Source organism: Falco rusticolus, chromosome 6 (assembly GCF_015220075.1).
Source record: "Falco rusticolus isolate bFalRus1 chromosome 6, bFalRus1.pri, whole genome shotgun sequence".
NCBI classification, from domain to species: domain Eukaryota; kingdom Metazoa; phylum Chordata; class Aves; order Falconiformes; family Falconidae; genus Falco; species Falco rusticolus.
This window is the reverse complement of record NC_051192.1, coordinates 66,795,372-66,816,160: the sequence shown is the minus strand read 5'-3', so window position 1 is coordinate 66,816,160 and position 20,789 is coordinate 66,795,372. Positions and strand designations below refer to the sequence as shown.

Sequence of the window (20,789 nt, the reverse complement as noted above, 5' to 3'; positions counted from 1 at the left end):
AACAACATGCAGTGGGAAAGTAATCTACTGCAGTGTCTCTAAAATACCTGCAGTTGGTGTATAGTGAGGAGACATGGTTACATGCTCTCATTTATCTAGCAACTTCAAAACAAAAAAAAAAAAGTTTTCCCATTGTGCTTCCAGCTGTGATGGAGATGCTGCAAGCTCTTTCCAGTTCTCATACAGCTGAATAACCTAGTTTCATGAAACCATTTTCTTGGACAATTAAAAGTTGTTTAGTTTGAGTAACTGCAAAAATTAAAATAGGTCATATGTTGGACTCCACTCAGTCATAACAGAATAATCAAGAAGTTTTGCTGCATGGTTATTTTCTGTGCTTAAAAATGAGTGCTTTAGTGAATTTCCTTCCATTGTGTTCTGTAACTCAGTGACTAATCCTGACAGACAAAGAAACCCTGGAAATAAAAATATATATTTGTTGAGGACAGGTGCGTGAATGTATTGTGCTAAAAGAAATGTTAGCAGTAAAATTCATTTTCCTGGAATTATACAAATTTCTCCTGTGAAGAATACACATATTTTTAAAAAATAATCATTAATGTTGTAATAATATTTCACTTGAATGCATGTCATGTGAACATTAGTGGAAATCCAAAACTAGTTTATAATGAGCTTAATTGTAAGATGCAATTATCCTATGTTTTCCCTCTCTTTTTCCATTAACATGTGTCTGCTTCTGTGGATGTTTTATCTTTTTGTATGCATTCTTAAATTTTATGTATTTTAAAAACCAAACAATTCTCTATAGTGAGATTCTTGATTCTGAACATGTAAGCCAGACTGGCTCATTGTGGCACAGAATTGCTTGCTGGTTATGTCTCTTCTGGATAAACACAAAAATATTTACTGGGAATAATTGTGCATGCAGACCTGGAGCTTTGAAGATTTCAATTTTCTTTCCACTAATATTGTCCTGCTAAAATGCTATGATTAAAACTCCTTCAAAAAGAAAAAAAAAAGCAATAGTCAAAACAGGTGTAGTTAATGAATTATTTTTTGTTGTTGTTTTGTAAGCAACAATTAATTCCTTTTCCATATTGGTCTGTGTGGCCAATCTCTGTTTTCATCTGTGAGCTTAAGCAGTGTTCCACACTTACAAAGGATGAAGACACGGGAATAGCATACCTTGCAGTATCCTTAGTTCACCATCTTCCTGTTCCAGACTTTAACATTTCCCTCTATACACTGTATGTTCTTTGGGATGATCTATATGAAATGCCTGAGGAGTCTACAACCATTTTATTGATGATTAAAACAAAACAATAACATAAAAAAACCCAAAACCAAAAATAACATAATTATTTTAAAGAAGTAGTTTACAGAATATCCTTTCCTCAGCTTTGTATCTCTTTCCCTTTTTGTTTGATGGACTCTGAAGTGTCTGGTCCTGGTTACTGTTTGATATCTTCTATTCATCTTGTTGATTTCCTTGTAATATCTTGCAATAGATTTTACCAGTTCATCAGTTTTAAATAATTTCTAACCCACTCATAGTGTTCTCATTGAGAAAGATGAAATTGCTTTCTGTGAAACATAGTTTATTGTACAGATCCTTTCAGAATCCATACTCTTGACAGCTTTTGGTTTTTACTTCATTTTTCTAGTAAAGATTTATGGTTTTAAAGTTTTCTTTATAAAACTTGCCCATGTAATGCTTCCCTCTCATCCCTCCTTCACAGCTCAGGAAATCTCCTCATTCCTCCAACTGCTTGCTGTTCTTTCTGGACTGTTACTTAATTTTACATGTGTGTTTCTGTAAAAAATCCCCTGAAAGGATTCACTAGAACTAACTGAAAACATACAGAAGTGAATAGGTTGCTTCCATCTGATTTCAGTAACCTTCCCAAGAAAGCAGTATGTTGTCATAATTTCCCTTTAAAAGCATTCATTTGACTATATTGTATAAAATATCAGTGTAGTAGTGACTTTATGCATACATACTACTTCCTAACCTATATATAACCAATTATATAAAACAATAATTGGTATATAACATGAAAAATAATATTTCAAATCACCTACTTGCCCTTATGAGGTGTAAAATCACTTATAGCAATGAGAGATCAAAAAGAATGAACCGCGTGAAACTGCACTGACATCTTAAAAACCTGCATTTTCATCAAATTGAATGAATGAATAGCTCCCATATTTTGAGCAGATCCACAAAGAACCCAAATTTATTCATGTATTTGGGCTTTCATTCTCTAATCCACTGGAGATAACAGTAAAGTAATGATTTCAAAATTAGGAGCCAGTTGGAGGAATTCTTTTGCATAAAAGTTCAAATGGATTCTAAACAATTTTGTTGCCACTGAACATCAATGGATATTTTAGCAACATTCCTGTATATATGCTTAAAGTTGAGTGATAACAAGCTTCTAAAAATGGAACAGTGATGTGCTCTGGTCAGTCATGTGTATTCCTTGCATTCCCACTGCATGATGGCCCAGTTGCAAGGGAGTGTGGAATTATCCCTATCTGAAACTACTTTTTAGCATGAAAGGTACAATTCCAATTGAAGATTTTGGATTTAGAGAAAACTGAAGTAAAGGGTTTGTGATGTTCAGATCCAGATATCTTTCCACTAATCGTTCTGTCAGAGCTAACCTAGCTTTTATGACTGCCTGATTTCTGAGATGCTCAGGAGACTTTGGGTGCCTCAGTAACTGCACTCGAAACAAACACACTCATTTTTTCTAAGCATCTTTGGGAATTAAGTGGTGCTTGAGAAACGATAGTCTAAATCATCCTCTTAAGGCTGAGCAAAAGAAGTCCACCTAAAATCCAAAATCTAGGAGAAATTAGACAGTCTGAATAAGAACTTATTTTCGTTGCAAGCTTATGAATCTATTAATTCTTCATGGTAAACTGAGAGGATGGGTAAAAGATAAGTGGTTGATCACTGTGTAATCTTGTGAGCTCCAAATAATATATTGAAAATGCAGAAATGTTAAATAAAATTGGAAATACTCTCTTTTAATTTTATATTCTGTGATGATGAAGAAACAAGCATGAAATAGAATTATATAAGGAGTCCCTTTAAGAATGGAAATGTCACCATGTGCTAATTTCAGAACTAATTTCTGAAACAACCAAATAAGCAAAGGGGATATTCTCCTTAAATTCAGGTGAGATATTAAATAGCATTTAGTTTAGGTTAGATTTATAGGGTCATTAAATGATACTTATCAATTTGCTAGCAGAAGCACTCAGTTTAATTACACAATCAAGTTTTAGATTGTTTTCATTGTGTATAGAAAGCTTATTACAATTCCAATTTAACTGGTCATCCTTAGAAGTGCTATTAGATTCTTATTCATTTTCACATTGATGCAAAAACCTCACCATTCTCCAACAAAGATGCTGAGAACCATAGAGATTAATTGTAAATACATTTGAAAATTGATTAACAATTCAGAAAGCAGGTGAGAATCAAGCAGTGCACCTACTATAATTTTTTTAAAAAAAGCAAGAGAAAGTACTAATTTACAAGGGTATTGAACAAAATCTTGTTTACTGTATTCTGTATTTTTAACATGATTAATAGAAAATGTTGATTTTCATTATACTAAACCAATATTTCTAAATAGTAATATATTCTTAAAATATCAAGTTATTTATGTTGAAAGGATAAATCCAAAGACTTAACTATAGATATTAATATATTTATATTTATGTATAAATCCAAAGATTTAGAGAACAACTAGGTCATATCAGTCTAGTTTTTTTTTTTTTTATTTATTTTCCAGAAGATCTTATAGACTTGAATAAGGATGAAACTATTAAAGCTGTCAAGAAGTTACTATCATGGAATTTCAAATTTAGGGAGTAATACCTTAGAATTTTGATACTTGATTTTATGGTTTCAAAATTTGGTGTTCCCCATTATTCCCCACCCACAATTCCTTTATAAGAACCAGACAGAAAAACAAAATCCCACTTCAGGCATCAATTCAGAACTGAATTTTGTACTCAAATTGAACTCTTGTTGATATTTCTAATTAAAATCCCTTTTCAACTGCAAAATTCCAGAATTTATAGATCACCAGACAGAAAAAAAAAAAAAAAAAAACCAAACCACCTTTATTATATAATAACAAATTGTATCAAACCCAAGTCAGTGCCTTTGCTGCAGTAAACCAGTGGAGTTCCACTGAGATGAATGGTGCCATCCTGATTACTATGCTTGCTGCTGAGAATCTGCTTCAGGTATGTGAAAATACACGTGGGGCAATCTACATGTAGGAAACTATTAAACATTCAGGTCACTGTAGTATCTTGCTTTTATTTATGGAAAAACAAATTGCTACAAAACCACGAAGCTGTTGCTCAGAGATGAGGAAGCACGATCTGTTCCTGACCTAAAGAATGCACTTTGAATTTTCACTGCTAGAGGATGACCACTGCTAAGCTGCTGGCCTTCGATTTTGTCCTCCTACCTCCATTTCTCTCACTACCTTTTCCTACAACCATTTTAAGCCATAGTCTGCCTGTTCAGCAGAGGAGGTAGCAAGTCTTTCTTCTGTCACATTTACATTAGCAGTAGGTTCATATTACAGAGAGAATGCCACGGTCATGAGTAGGCATCCGTAACTGCATTATCTGCTCGTCTTGCCAAGTAAAACAGCTGAACTTAAAATGGTTGAGGAGGAGGTAGTTGACCTATCAGTCTTCCTATAGGAACACAGTTCCCTGCAGAGGAACATTTGCTTCAGGCTGCATGTGCATGTAGCAAGCCTGGTCTCTCTGTGGTAGTGGTTTAATGGTTAATCCCAGTTACGCTGAAGTTTTCTGAGAAGGCAGTCTGTCCAATGAGAGCTCTACTAAGAAAAACATTTTTGCAGTTAGCTGCTATAATGTCACAAGCATTACAAATTACAAATACATTAGATCGGATAGGTATTTATTTCAGTTAGAGCAGCTGTTGTGTGACAGGAATGTTATGTATGAGCGTGGCTCAGATTGTAATGGATGACCTAAAGGCGAAAGTTTCGAGCATACCAGTATCCTGAGAAAGACAGCATTTAAAACATGAACATATTAAGCATAGGTGTTATTTTCTAAAGCACTAAGCACTGAGCTAGCACTGCTTCTACTGAAATCAATAGAAGCTTTCTTTGAAGTTCAGTGACAGTATAATGAGCCATTATTTGAGTCCTTTGAAAATCTTACATTTAGCGGCAGAGTGTCTCTTGCATACATATATGCTGAACCACAGATGTGCATCGACGTTTAAAACAAAACAACTATGTCTTCAAATCATCACGTTATAGTACCATCTTTTCCAAGAGAATGCGCTTTTTTATACTAATACCCAGTCAAGTATGTAAACCGAGTCATTTTAGGGCATTAAGGTGCAATTCCTTTATTTGCAACAACCACAGATCTTGAAGGAATGTACAAGTTTTTTAAACAGATCTGGTTTGTTTCAATGAAGTGGGTGTAATTGTATCTAACCATAATTATCACAGTTCTGTAACCTTTTAATTGTGACATGGTGAATTCTCTTAAGTTATGGCCAAATGAGTGGATCTGCCACATTTTTTAAGGTATTAATTTGCTCACTCTCACAGAAATTATTTCACTGATCCTTTTGCACAGTTATCTGGAACAGAAATACACCTGAGCTTCAGAAGTCTGTTCTGGATGAAATTTCTGAAATCCCTCATGGTTCTGATGAATGTCAGATTTCATTGTCATTTCATTTTCTCAGATGAAGGTGCATTCAGAGTGAGAATGCTTTCAATGTACTTTAAAAATAGCTTCTGAAAAATGTGCTTTAAAAAATGTTGGTACATAATATAAAATATTTTATCCTAAAATAACAATAAGAATTTTAAATATGAGAAAACCAAGGTATGTGCATTTTTAATTCAACTATTTTGGAATATCAAAGAGTTTTAAAAGCACTTCTTTTTAATACAAGTAATTCTACACAGAAAGACTGTTGAAGAAGATTTTTGCAGGCTCTCCTCAGAATTAAGGACTTTAATTTTGTATGCCTCCTAGTACACTGTCTGTATGTGGGCTGAGATATATTTCTTATACAACCAAAACAATTCTGCTTGTTCTTATCATCATCTCCACATCCTACTTGGAGTTTTTTTGTATTACAAGTGTTGAAAAAGTTCATTCTTGACCTTGACGGTTCCATATTAAAGCTTTTATAAAACCCTATGTTTTGGTAGATACATTGAATGCATTAAGAAACCTTACTCCTGTCACCTCTGTATGATTTAATATCTTGTAAAAAGCTGCTGTATAAAGTTTTAATGCAAGGATCTGTGTTCCAAACTCTGTCTGCTGTTTGTATTTTTTTTCTTGCTGTCACTGTATTTTAAATGCTGTTGTGCATTATCTTATTTCTAATGCATAATAAAAGATCACGTCATTTATGTCCTTCTCTGTTTCAGGCATTTAAGTTCCTCTGACAAGTCCTACAAAATTCCTCCCATTTTTAACAGATGCCAACAACGACAGAAAGACTAAAATATTAAATATAATATGAGGTGGGATTTGATCTCAGAAATAAGAAGAAACAAGTTTCAGTGATATTTGAATATTTAAGTTTTATCAGTTCAAAGTGGCAGCCCTGGAGTTTTCTGTTAATATGATTGAGAAGTTGACCAGTAATCGATTTTTAGGGAAAACTCTTACAATTACATTCATTTTTTTAATGTTAATCTGCAGTTCAATAGAGAATGATAAACATAACCACTTCATCTACGTGTAGCCCATTAGAATCCTGCTCTCTCCCTCATCTGTATACCATTCACTGTCTTAAGTCGATCATGGACTTTGTTGAAAAGTCAACTCCTTTAATAGGGAAAAGTGCTCAGTTTGGGGTATTTCTAGTTGTTCTGTTTGATATTTTTAGTCACTTAATTTTGATCTGTATATGGCTATGCTTAATTTATTTAATTTTTTTTACATTAAATAACATCAGACATATCTTGAATAGCTCAAAAGAGCTTTGTTGTTAAATTTAGTGGATTTGGGGATCATCACTAAGTTAAAAATACTAAACGCACGCACTATTGTTCTTGGCTTGTGTCTATATTCATTGGTTGTTAATTGTAAAAAAGGAAAAAGACCAGAACCAGATACTGATGGCTGGTTTATAATATATGAAGTAGGTATTGCTTTTACTGAACAAATAAAACTGTTCTTATCAGTTGTGTTATTTTACTTGTAAAAGGAATGACTTGTTGCTGGGAAACAATATTCCAGAAATATATTCATTATATTAATAAAATAATGTTCATTTGATTTTAATAGAAATACTCCCTTGCTCTAAGCAAAGTCAAAGCTTTATTAAGATTTTAGCATTTATTATATTGATGGCATAGTATTTCCACACAGAGGCATAGCACATATTTTAAGTTAATAATGAGAATAGTGTGTGCAATGTATATACTATATGGATATGGATATGGTTCTTGCCAAAATGCTTTGCTGTCTGGTTATTTTAATCATTTACTTTTAGAAAGAATGTGTTGAATTCTGTGACGTGTATAGTGAGAAATAGTGCCTGTATTCCCACTTACCTTTACAGCCTGTCTTAGAGCAAATGTACGTATACATCTATGAAGCAGTGACATAGTAGCAGGGGAAATGTAGTTTAAGCAGTAAAGTATAAGATATTGTCTACTTTCCAATTTCTTTTTGGAGAATAAACAAGGAAAATCATGTATGTGCCAAATTTGTATTCATTTAGAATAGAAGACTGGTATTTATTTCTGTATTTTGGCTGATCAAAACTACTAGAATTCTTGCTCAACAGAGCATAGTTGAGTCCAGAATGAATGTCTGTATTGCATATGAATGCTGTAGTTAAAGCAAGTGAGATTTTTCTTCATGCAAGACAATAATTAACCACAATGTAGCCAGGCATCAGCTGAATTTTTGAAACTGTAAGCTTGATGAGGCATTAGGAACAACAGCACTGGAGTTATAAATGTAAGCTCCATTAAAAGGAATATCCACTGTGTCATTTTGCTGTGTTGCCCTTACATGAGCAACATCGTTGAATCATAATTGTTCCTTAGAAACTTTATTTCCCAAGGAAATAAAGGAAAACTTAGGAAAAGGAATAATGACTTAAAAGGTTAGTGACTGACCACCCTGATTCTTTAAAAATGATATAAAATGGTATTTTTCTACTATGAATCTTTGTTGATTTCAGAATGTAACACCTCAACTGACAGGCGTTATTAGTTATCATGATTTCAAATAATTTTACTGGAAAACATAAACAAGTGGACCCCCTATTTCTTGGACAGAATATAATCCCACATCAGAGTATCATTAAAAGATTTTATGTCTGCGAAACAAATCCAGAGATATTACATTGGAAACCTATGACATAACTTAAGCAAATTTAGGCCCTCCAGCTAAAGTATTTTAATAAGCTCACAGTAACCACAAAAATGTATTGCATGTCCAGATATGTTTAGAAGCATTTGGACTGCACAGTCCCTGAAGCAACCAAACTTACTTATGGCTTTAGCCTACTCGGGACACCTACCTGTCTCTGCTGAAACCAGAAGGCCCCTGATCTGGCGGGCATGCTTGCTTCCTTCTGGCTTCATGCTATGGCTCTGTGTGGCCTAGGACACCTACACATAGAAGGCAACTCAAGAAGAGGCGGCTCTTTTTCCTCCTTGCCTTTGCTTCCTAAGCAGCCTGTGTCTGGGCCGCAATGGAGCTTATTATCCACCAAAGTTTTTGTGCTTCCAACCAAGTAATAGGCCAGTGACTCCATGTAAAGTGGCCCCCCTTTCTGTTTGTTGCCCAGGCTCTGTCTCTCACTGTACCGATATTTGAGGCATATTTATGCCCTCCTCTCTCAGTGGAAATAAGAAAGTCCGTGTTGTAGTCTTTGCCCATGCATTGATTCTCCTGTTTTAGCATTTACTCATCTCTTGACTTGGCTACTTACACACCCATGAACCAAGTTTAAAGCCCTTCTTGTTAGGTTGGCAGATCTGTTCACAAATACATTCCCTCCCTGTGAGTGAAAGAGTCATTGTAACTAATGATCATAAAAGCTTGGCATGAAATTAATTGGCCTGTCATTTAGCATATATGTAAAGTCTCTTCTCATTGTTAGACAGAATACTACATCAGTCTTTTTTTGGAGTACTGACACGAAGCATGAAAGAAGCCCTTCTGTTTTTTTCCATTAAGAGGTAATTAACCAAAACTTCAATGCTAATTACCTTCTGCACGTTCCAAGATACGTGCGTAGTCTTGGAAGATATTAATTGATGTGGATAACAGCAACAACAAAAATAAAGTACCAAGTTCCTCAAGCCTCACAATATATATTCTTACTCCCCTCCAGGACTCAGTCCCTTGCAGTTCATGCCCAAGCAAGAGTTCAGCTTTGATCAGCAATTTGCTGAGGAGAGGCAGAAATTTCATTTGCCGGAAGGAAAGTTGTCGCGACGGAGGGAAGACACAGTCACTCAATATGAGTGATCAGCAGACTTCGTTTATTGTCCCTTACGGTCACCTTTTACGCCTTGTTATAATTAGCTCATACATATTACAAAAGTTAAGCTCATTATTGGTTAGTTGCCTAAATACCAAGCCCGCCCCTAGTTTCTCTTCTGTAGTTACCTGTTCCCACCCGCAACATTCTTTTCCCACCGCGATCTTCCTGTTATTGTGTAACAAGAACAGCCAAGGACAGTGTATTTTTGCTTTACTTCAGATAAGCTGAGAGCGATGTGCATTTTTGTCCAGCCAGCAGGACTATGTGTATGTGACCCTTTTCAGCTAGCCAGTTATCCACAGAAAGTCTTTGGTCTGCTATCAGCTTTCCCCTTCTGCCTTTGGAGCAAAGAAGCTTGCTCAGTTTCACAAGAGCTGCACTGGTGAAAGGGACACAGTGTGGTAGCATGGACAAGATAGGCAGAGTACATGTGCTCAGGAGTGCTCAAAACTGGTATTGCCAGCTTGTGAGATAGCGGTAATTAGTGCATAATGGTACAAGTATTGCTTGATACTGCCTACATTTACAGTGCCACGCTAGCATGATAGTGTCATACTGGCCACCGTAAGTCTGTCCAAATTCTGCAGCTGGAACATCCATTGATTCTGCAGAATAGCTCCAACTGAACCTGCCATCAGGAGGGCAGGACACCAGGATCCTGAGACAGTCTGCTAAATGAGGAAGATAGATAAAAGCTGAATTATTTCTGGGAAATCTCTATATCTGTGGGAAAGACAGTGAGTGTATATGTGTAGTCATTGTAACTATTAAGCCCTGTCATGGTCTGGCATGACAGATACCAGTGCCAATGACAGACCAGTGCCGTCCATCTGACTAGGGACAGGACACCTAAGAAATTCCTTATGTGAATGAGTCAAATACACTGTTATTCTGCTATTTGGACAGAGATATTATCAACTTAATGATATTTTCATGAGTTAAAAGTATATGCATTGTGATACTGATACCTGAACAATTACACAGATAAGGATTTTGTCATTGTTGTCATTGTCTTTTATTACAAGTATTTTTTCTACAGATCATTATACCATTGCTTGGAAACATTAAATAATTGATCTAGGATGTATACTACAATGTTCTTAGCTGTTGTGGTTCAGGCATGGGGCCCTCTTTTTAACAGCTAAACTCTTAATACTTTGACTAAAGAATCTCATCAGGCTTAAACTCCCACTCTACGTCCCCATAATGTTCAGAATCACGAGGTTAGAGCTGGAAAGACTTTTACATCTTGTCTGGAGCAGTGCAAGCCAAAGATGGTCACTATACCACATTTGCTAATGTTTTGAATTTTCATATATGTATGAGCTACGTAAATTAATGTGGCTATTAGTGTATATCTGTATGATTGCAAAATATTTTAATGCATGTTAAGGTTGACAGCCTAGATTCTCATCTACCTCTTACAATCCGCAAGTATTTTGTGATAAGCTATTATTAGACCTAAGACCAGAAAAATCTCATTACCAATTGGTAAGGAAGGTTTTTTGAACAACCTAGTCCTTTCTGTTGTTTAAACTGTGAGCTGTCAGGCTGGGTAATATGAACTGCCATTTTATTTTCTTCAAAATTCACTAAAAGACAGCTAAGCCTGGACTTTTTATCTTAAACTTCCAAGGGTGATAATACAATTGCAAGTGTATGGGACGCTTATTCCAAAGACAAGAATGAAAAGATACAGTGCTCTGTACTAGTGTTAATGAGTGAAAATGGGAGTCCTTATCACAGACCTGTCTGAGAACCTGTTCAAAGTAATTGAGGAAATACCATAGGCAGGCTTTTAAATTTATATGGCAAAACCCAAACTAATTCTGTTTTAAAGAAGATACTATTAGTGTATTTTGTAAGTGTAAACCTTCATATGTATTTGTAATGTTTATCACAGTGAAAATGCAGCATATTCTGTTTGCCTCTAGTATTTGCAAATAGTTTCTAAACCAGTTCCATTATTTGCAAATATTGAATATTTGTAAAATACTCCAGGCTAATTATTTGTGCATAGTTCATTTTAGTATTCACCATTTGTGGCTGAGCAATTAGATGCTTACCCATCGGGGGAATCTAATTTAATAAGTTTTAAAAATTGCTTTGCTGAGTCAGAGCTCAGCTAGTATAACCTTGTTAATTGGAAAATAATGGAGAATATGTTATGGCTGGTGCTTAATGCCACCTTATAATTACTGAATAAAATGTAGGGATATTTAAATGTCATTTTAATTGAATATCCATCATGGAAATCTTTTTAAATGCCAAATAATATGATCTTTGAACACCAATGGGCAAAATAATATATTCAGAAATAATATATATCTCTGACATTGTTGAGCTGATTATAATACTCATCTGTATTAATAAATCATTCCCAGCCCTTTCAAAATCCTTTGAAAATCATTTCTGTAACTCAGAAATGCTTCTTTTACTATAACTCTTAAATATTTTTATTAATAGCGGAATGAGGAAACTGCTACCATTACTAAATGCAGAAGTTTGAGGTTATACTAAAAATCTTGAACCAAACAATCAAAGGGATTATTTTGAAATTAAGACAGTTTATTAACGCTTTCAATCTCCTCTAGGCCATTCTTGTGTTAAAACCATTTTTTGGAATTTAAAGAAACTCTCTACATACCAAAATTTCATGTAAAGAAATGTCTAAGCATGAGGCAACATTGCATTTTATGAAAAATAAATGACAGCAAAATAATGCTCCCTTGGAAGAAAAAAAAATAAAAATCAAAGATTCCATAAGGCTGAAGGGTATTTCAAAAGTGGCTGGGAAGGTGAGGCAAGGAAAGGCTGGAGACAGGATCCCATCTCTACTCATGCTGATGGCCATGGGCTTTTTGCCTTTAACTGTGAATGGTGAATGTCACCAAGCTGTTTCATATTGCAGCAGCAGCAGCAGATTTTTCACATGCTTTCAGAATCTGTCATATACGCAAGTTAGCTAGCCTTAAAGCACATATAAAGAAGAATGTTACTTGACTTTTTACTGTAAACCTTATTCAGAAGTTTAAACAAAACTTCTAGGTTTGTTAATAAAACAGATTTTTTCTTTCTAACCTAAAAAGTGATCAAAAAATTTGTGTATATATATAGCACTGTCTAGCAAGTATCAGTGCTATCTAACAGTTGATATTTATTAGTTCTTATTATTAAATTACATTAATGAACATAGTGCTGCATGGGCATGTCACCCAATTTTACAAATGAAAAAATGTTGCAAAATAAGAAGACTGTCTACAAAATTTAAATCAGATGGAGAGGTCAAGTAGGTAGATGACTTTATCTTAATTAGATTGCAGTGACTAAACATTTAAGCACTGTTACCTGCTCATTTGCTGGAAATTCTGCAAGAAGTCATGGATAGGTCAGGTCTAAGCAGTTTTCCAAATGTTTCAAATACTCAGATTTGGCTTTTTTTTTTTTTTTTCTGTGTTGCATTTTGTAAGGGAAGGTTTCCAAGAAAATGGTATTTATTTTGTAGAAGACCAACTTCAAATGTAGATCTCTGTTTAATATCTAGGCTGACAGATCTGATGCTGACTTACAGTCAGAAGTTCCTGACAATTTAAAAATGTAATAATATAAAGCAGTATCTGTGTTGCCAGCTGAGTGTCTTCCCACACAAAAAACTGCATAAAATACCAGTTTTCTATGACAAATGATGGTGATTGTTCTTTCAAAAATCATACTTTTTTTTTTCCAGTCTAAAACATACATGTGCAGTTGGCAAGGGGACACCCTGTGTTTCACAGTTGACTTTGCTCTGGGATTTACCTGTTTTGACAGTAAAACAAAGGTAAGCAGAAAAAGAAAACAACTCTGTTTTATTTTACTGTTATTGAAGTTATCAGTAACCATAATATTTTATGTTGATCAGTAACGGTAATTTTTTATGTTGATGTGTATTTCTTCCTCAAATGTACTGTACTTTTTATTTATATAGCACTACTGAAACATAGTCAGTTTGGGAGTTGAAAGGGACAGTTAGACTTCTGTCTTAGCATGTAAAGATAAATTCTGGAGAAATATAAAAAAGTAATTTTCTTTTCAAGTAATAAAAGCAAAGGAAAGTTATATTTAGGAGAGGGACTGGCTTTCTTATAATGAAGAAGCTTCAAGATTTTTAAAAGATTACCAGTCATGAAAAAAATGAAGTGTCACCTGATTGTATTTGTTTTGAAACTACAGATATAAAATAGGATTAATTATTCTTCCATCATAAAAAAATTAGGCCATGTCTAAAGTAAACAGAACAAAGGCAAATTCATTTCAAAGTCATAATCTGTAAGATTAAATTCACTTCTCTTGCAAAACAGTGGCTATATATAAAGTGCCTACAGGGGATGGTTTATGATATATAAAACTACCATGCCCTGTCTGTAATTCTTCTATTTTAAATATAATTTAGCAATACTTTAAATTATTCTAAATGGATATATACATTTGTTTTCCAGTAGAAGTAAACATACATATAAAATATGTTTCTGCATTAATAGAGCTGTACAGTAGGTCTGTTCTCTGAAATATGGTCTTCAACTCCAAAATGGAAGATTTTTTTTAATATATGTTGAAGAAATTCAGTCAGACAGACTTAAGAGGAAACATACTGCATTTTGAAATATTGAAACAGGATCTAGTTTGTCTGTGTTAGCATTTTCGGGGTTTGGGGCCAAAATACACAAGTTTATTGAAATCTTTGTGCAGAGAAATAATGGCCAAGATCATCGTTACTTGAAAAATCTAGGCTAATTGCGTTTAGCCACAAATTAACTATAAGAAGTAATCTCATTAGTTTAGACTATAGAAAATGTTTCTTTTAAATGTGGAGATTCATTGGGTGTATTCCCATTTTTAAAATCTTCTCTGTTGATAGGACTTTGAGCCACAGTGTCTACCTTCAGTATTGATGATGAGCACGGTTTATATTGACCTTTGTTGCTTACCTAAGGAGAAATAGAATACCATCAGATAGATCAATTCTGTTGTTAAACTTAAAAATTCTGGAGAGCTCAAGTGCATTTATTGTTCATCTGTGTGAGAGATAGAGATGTCCTCTGTATTCTCAAGCCTGAGTGAAGCAGTAACGGGTGGCTTACGCAGTTCATCTTACTTCCCATAATTGTCACCTGGAGCTGACTGCTGCCCCTTTCTCAGCTTTTTCAGAATACTTCCTACCAACACTGAATAAACAGATTGTTGAGATGGTCAAATAAATAAAAGTTCATTAGGGACAGAACAATTTTGCTGAAAAAAATCATTTTTTCTTTGAGATAATGAATTTCAAATTAAAGTCACCTGTTGATGCAAAGAATGCTCTTACACCACAGCAGGTGTTCATACAGACTTATTAAGGGCCAGTCTCCTGCCTGCTCTACAAATCTAAGCCTGGATCTCAAATTTTGGGCAGCCAGCTCATGCATTCATTTAAAAAGTGTTCCTTTTTACAGACTGGAAAATTATATTAAAAGGGCCTTCTTATTAAGAATGATGAAATAAGAAGGGCAAGAACTTCTGCTTGGGAGTGTGATGGGTTGACCCTGACTGGATGCCAGGTGCCCACCAATGCCATTCTATCACTCCCCTCCTCAGCTGAACAAGGGGAGAAAAATACAACAAAAGGCTCCTGGGTCAAGATGAGGACAGGGAGATCACTCAGTAATTACTTTCATAGGCAAAAATGACTCAGCTCAGGAAAATTAGTTTAATTTATTACTAATCAAATCAGAGTAGGGTAATGAGAAATAAACCCCAAATCTTAAAACACCTTCTCCCCACCCCTCCCTTCTTCCTGGGCTCAACTTCATTCCCGATTTCTCTGCCGCCTCCCCCCAGCCGCGCAGGGGGATGGGGAATGGGGCTGCAGTCAGTTCGTCACAGGCTGCCTCTGCTGCTCCTTCCCCCTCAGGGGAAGGGTCCTCGCACTCTGCCCCTGCCCCAGCATGGGGTCCCTCCCACAGGAGACAGTCCTCCATGAACTGCTCCAATGTGAGTCCTTCCCATAGGCTGCAGTTCTTCACAAACTGCTCCAGCGTGGGTCTCTCCCATGGGGTTTAGTCCTTCAGGCACAGGCTGCTCCAGCATGGGTCCCCTGCAGGGTCACAAGCCCTGCCAGCAAACCTGCTCCAGCCTGGGCTCCTCTGTCTCCATGGGACCACAGGTCCTGCTGGGAGTCTGCTCCAGCATGGGCTCCCCATGGGGTCACAGCCCCCTTTGGGCACATCCACCTGCGATAGCATGGAGTCCTTCATGGGCTGCAGGTGGGTATCTGCTCCACTGTTGACCTCCATGGCTGCAGGGACACAGCCTGCCTCACCATGGTCTTCACCACGGTCTGCAGGGGAATCTCTGCTCCAGCACCTGAAGCACCTCCTGCCCCTCCTTCTGCACTGACCTGGGTGTCTGCAGGGCTGTTTTTCTCACATATTCTCAACCCTCTGGCTGCTGTTCCACACCAACTACCAAAACCTTGCCATGGAAACCCAACACAAGGAGTTTAAGTGTCTTTTAGCAAACTCTTCTCTAGAACAGTTTTGGGAGATCTTCAATTTATTTTAAAGAATTACTTCATTTCCTACGTGTTCTGTTCCAGGGTCATCATGGGCTTAACTCATTCAGCTTTTACTTGGTTGGTCCCATCACAGAGATACTCTTGTGGCCTGCAGCTGCTTTATATCTGATCACAGAGTCTTTTTTTCTTGTTGGCTTGGTTCATCTTCCTTATTCTGTGCCTCCAGCCACTCATCCAAGATAAGGGATCCCAAAGTGTGCATTTTCTTCCAGCTTCCAGAGTCATCTACTTCTTTTCCACTTAGTGTTAACTGTTGAGAGAGGTGATGACTCCAGCAATGCCTATTATCGCTAAATTGTTCCTAAGTTCTTGTTTCATCTCTACTCTAGCAGTTATATAGCAAACATTCATCTGTCCTATTTAAATCCAGACTCATTTAAGTTTTGAATACTTTTCAGGTGGTCTAATTAGGCCCTCTGGACACAGTTAAAATCTTTTCATGAACTTAAGCTGTTTAAGCACTGTCACAGTGCTGTAGCATAGTTGGGGTTTTCTTCATCTGTTATATTTGTCTAAGTCAATAACATTTCTGTCTGCAGGGAACCAGGAGATGGAATCAGACTTTTTGTGCTTTCTGTAAGCACTTCTCTGTTTATAGGCCATTCCCTTTCAAGCTATGAGTAAGGTTCTGAGGACCACTGGAAACACTGGTCTACAAGAAAAAAATATTTTGCAATGATGTATATTGGAAATTGGAACATAGCAAACTTCTTTCTGTGTGTGTTTTTGAAATAGCCTTCAAAGTATTTAAACTGTCTTTCCTCAGCAGTGTCCAGGGACTGAATCACATTTCAGCTTGTCTGTAGAATTTTCATTAAGATTATAGGCATCAAGGAAACATCAGCAGGATGTCTGGATGCAAGTTGTTACCATGTGTTTTTTTTAAACTTACACATTTTCAGGCAATCAATAGAAAACATTCAAATAAGTACAGAAAATTGCATTGGTTTCAAAATAATTTCCCAAAATTTGTTTTTAAAAAGTGTCTCCATAACTATTAAAACATACTTGTTGATCTAGGATTTATCAACAGAAGATGACATGTCTAAACCTGTAGAAGACCAAGAAGCTTAGATTTCTTACACATTTTACAAATGACTATGTAATGTAGAACATATTTTTGTGGTTTGCGAGACTAGATTTTATGATAATATTTTTGCATTTCTATTCTAAAATCTGAGGATTTTAAACTGCGTTAAACACATCAGTAAATTCAGCTTTGCAACATCTGTGTAAGACATTATTATCTACATTACACAGATGAGCCAGCTGAAATATGAAAGGTTGAGATATGGTATAGAATTGTGTTCATAATGAAACTATATAAATATCCTCATGGGTATTTCTAGAATTAAATTTTGCCACATTTTTTATATTATGCAGGCAAATGGAACTTTTACATTTCAGAGAATTTAGAAATATTTTTAATTAGATAATATTAATATTGCATCTTTTGCTTTCACATATGATACAGAGCTATTAATTTTACTTGTTCTGCAACCAGCCTGCTTTCATGCACAATGTTTACAGCTCTAACGCTTTGTCTCAATACATAAACATTGATCATCAATCTATAGTTCTAGGTAAGAGTGTGTAACACAGTCTTTAACCAAATTTATTTTTCTTCAGAATGTGCTGTGGAGGTTTAAATTCTCTCAGCTCAAAGGTTCTTCAGATGATGGGAAAACAAGAGTAAAGTTGCTTTTTCAGAATCTAGACACTAAACAAATTGACACAAAGGTAAGCAACATTCTCTTTCTCAGGTTAGTAAAAAATGGCATGGAATTACTATCAAGGCATCAAAAATTCCATTTACTACTGCACATGCATATAGTGAACCTCACAGTTAGGGTTTTTTTCCTGTTCTTTAGAAGCTTCACAATAAACAGAAGTGATACAGTATCTATAGATTTATTACAGTATTTGTACAAGGCTGTTGCTGAGTTGTGTTATGATGGTGTTTTACTGTTTCAGAAAGATGATTTCTGTGAAGTTTAGTCAAGCTATAATAGATAGAATATCTAAAAACTTCTTTTAAAATGAATAAAGGAAAAATAAAACTATTTAAATGCTAAATATATATTTAAGCTACTATATAGTAGAGTTAACATTTTAAGCAAATATGTGCTTAAAATTCACTGATAAGATAAAATATTGTGTAACATTTGCTAGCTTAAAAAAGGGAATATTCTTGCAAAAGGTCAAGTAATTCGTGAAACCTATTGGTTCTACTGTGAATTAAGAGCACTCAGTACTCTGCATTACCTGGAATTAAGCTGTGGAGACATACAGTCACTACTAGAGATGAGATATTACTGGTATCTCTTCTTTCCCCACTAGAAATCATCAAATAAAATTGTGAAACTTTGAATTCAGATTCCCTACTAAACTTCAGCAGTCTCTACTTCAGGATTGTAGTTTGAGTCATCATCTGGAGGTTTGGCTGTGCTGATTCTGCCCTGTGATCCCAAGTTTGATGCTGAATAAATAAATAAAAAGATAATTTTTCAATCATGCAGTTTTAAAAAGAATGAGGAGAAGTTTGATGTGATATGACAGAGAAGAGGAAAGTAAGAGTGAGGTTCAATTGGGATTTGGTGTACGAAAGCCAATGAAAAAAACAGAAAAATATATGAATATCTGTGAAAATTCTCAAATATTTTTACCTGGAGTTGTACAGGTTAAAGTCACCTATAAAGTGATACTCTTCTGTAGTGACCATGCAAAAAGGTTATATTTTACCTATCCTTCTAAAGTTTTAAAAAAATTGTAAGTAGAAAATCTCTAACCTCCCTGGTTTTATCATAAAGTTAGAACAAATGCAATATCTCTTTCTTTGTACATCTATATTAGTAAATTATTCAGTATTTCAGCATTAACCCGAGTTCTCTGTTGGCTCTACCATAAAAGATATTATAATAACTATTACAAAAGGTACAATATTATAATAACTTCACTATAGTAGCAGGTTGTTTCTACTTCATTTCTCACAGTACTCCTTGGAGAGAGAAAAGGACTATTTTCATCATTTTATACGTGATCATCTGTAGCAGAGAGCTCATGTAACATGTTCCAGGTCAGACAGGAAGATTGTACTGGTTAAAAAAAAAAAACATAATCTGAATCTGTGTTTTAAATCATCAGATAATCCATGTGTGTGAATGGCCAAGGGCTCCAATTCCATTGCTTGCAGTGGAATTCCATTGCTTTAATACTGTATCATTCTTCTCTCTGTTGTGGTAAACAATCTGATTTTTGTAAAAATTATTTTAATTTCTGTGCTCACTTCAATTGTTTATAATTGCTTTTACTTGTTTTTTACTCTTCAGATAGAAAAACTGTAAATTTTAGCATTTTATGAAAATTTTACTATCTGTAAAATAATGCTATGAGTCCTAATGATAATTTTACAGCAAATTTTGTCCAGGAGGCATATTTGTTAAAACATTGAAAAGTATTCTTTTGCACAACTTTAATGAAAACACCTTGTAACTGACAAAGTTTTCATGAATATTTCTGAGGTACCTTGAAATTACCAGCTGGAAGATGATACATGATCTGTTCATACAGAAGTCTAAGTATGTATGTACCTAAATTTACATATGTGTACATGTGAGCCCAGGAAAATCTTATTGAAGGCCACAGGAAAGGCTGATACTGAGTAGCTGAGGTTTTATCAGAGTTTCAGTGGCTATACCTTTTACCACTGCCTCTGCGCAGTGCAGTGTATCTACTAGGATTTCCCATTAAATGGAACTGAGATACAGCTGTGCAGCCTCTCTGCTGCAGGTAGGTGGTATATATATTCAGGTGCACACCCACCACCTACATATTACTCCTTAGACTTCAGAATTAAAAACTAGTCAGGAAATAACCAACACTAATACCCATAATATAGTACAGTATCTGCCTCAGCTTATTGTACTGAAAGAGATTTCACAGAGCCAGATGGTGCTGTATAGTGAAATGCAGCCAACAATGAGAAACAGAAAATGTCATCAAATAACAGAAGTCTCATTTTTCCTGAATAAATGAGCCACTACATGTGATATAAAGCTTGATACAGGTGACTTATGTTCACTTGGCAATAAACAGTAGAGTTAAGGTTGCAAAAGGATTTTCTGGGTTATGTCTAATTTTACATGCTTATAAATTCTTGGGGGAAAAAAATCACATTTGGGAATTCTGTTTTTGCATCCTGGTTACTAGCTAGTGATGATTTTTTATTATTCTTCTGTAAATTTTAGGCCAAGTGCCTCTTCCTGTGCACTTCAGTTTTAGGTGAAGAACAATACATTTTTCCGTTTTAAAAGTTTTCTGTTCTGAAGGAGCTAATAAGGCCTGAATACCTGTCAGTTCTTTCTCCTTCAGGTCCTTCATATTCCCTACAGCTTCTCCTCATAGTTTCCCACTTCAGTACTTCCCTGAACTTACATTGCCTTTCAGTAATAACTCCACTTCAACTCCTTCAAACCCCCCAAAAGTCATTGCAATGCACTCATATTACTGCCACGTCCCAGCATATTTGTATCGAGCCTGACAATGGGGTAAAAGTTGTTGCAGCTGCTTAGTAGATATGTGTGTATTACCTGGTTAGATAACCCATGGGTAATGAATGAGTGGCCAAGGGACCCCTGCCCTAGGTGCTGATCAAGGCAGGAAAGGATGATGCTCTCC

The 20,789-nt window shown here is 35.5% G+C and overlaps 1 protein-coding gene across 1 annotated transcript in view; it reads left to right on the top strand.

The window, feature by feature from the left end:
- The window catches only part of SNTG2 (syntrophin gamma 2), a 268,449-nt gene that overhangs the window by 239,153 nt on the left and 8,507 nt on the right, over nt 1–20,789 (top strand). Inside the window, exons 15-16 of the mRNA XM_037392081.1 lie at nt 13,248–13,340; nt 17,742–17,852. Of these exons, the coding sequence (XP_037247978.1) occupies nt 13,248–13,340; nt 17,742–17,852 (204 nt within the window). The remainder of the gene's footprint in view (nt 1–13,247; nt 13,341–17,741; nt 17,853–20,789) is intronic.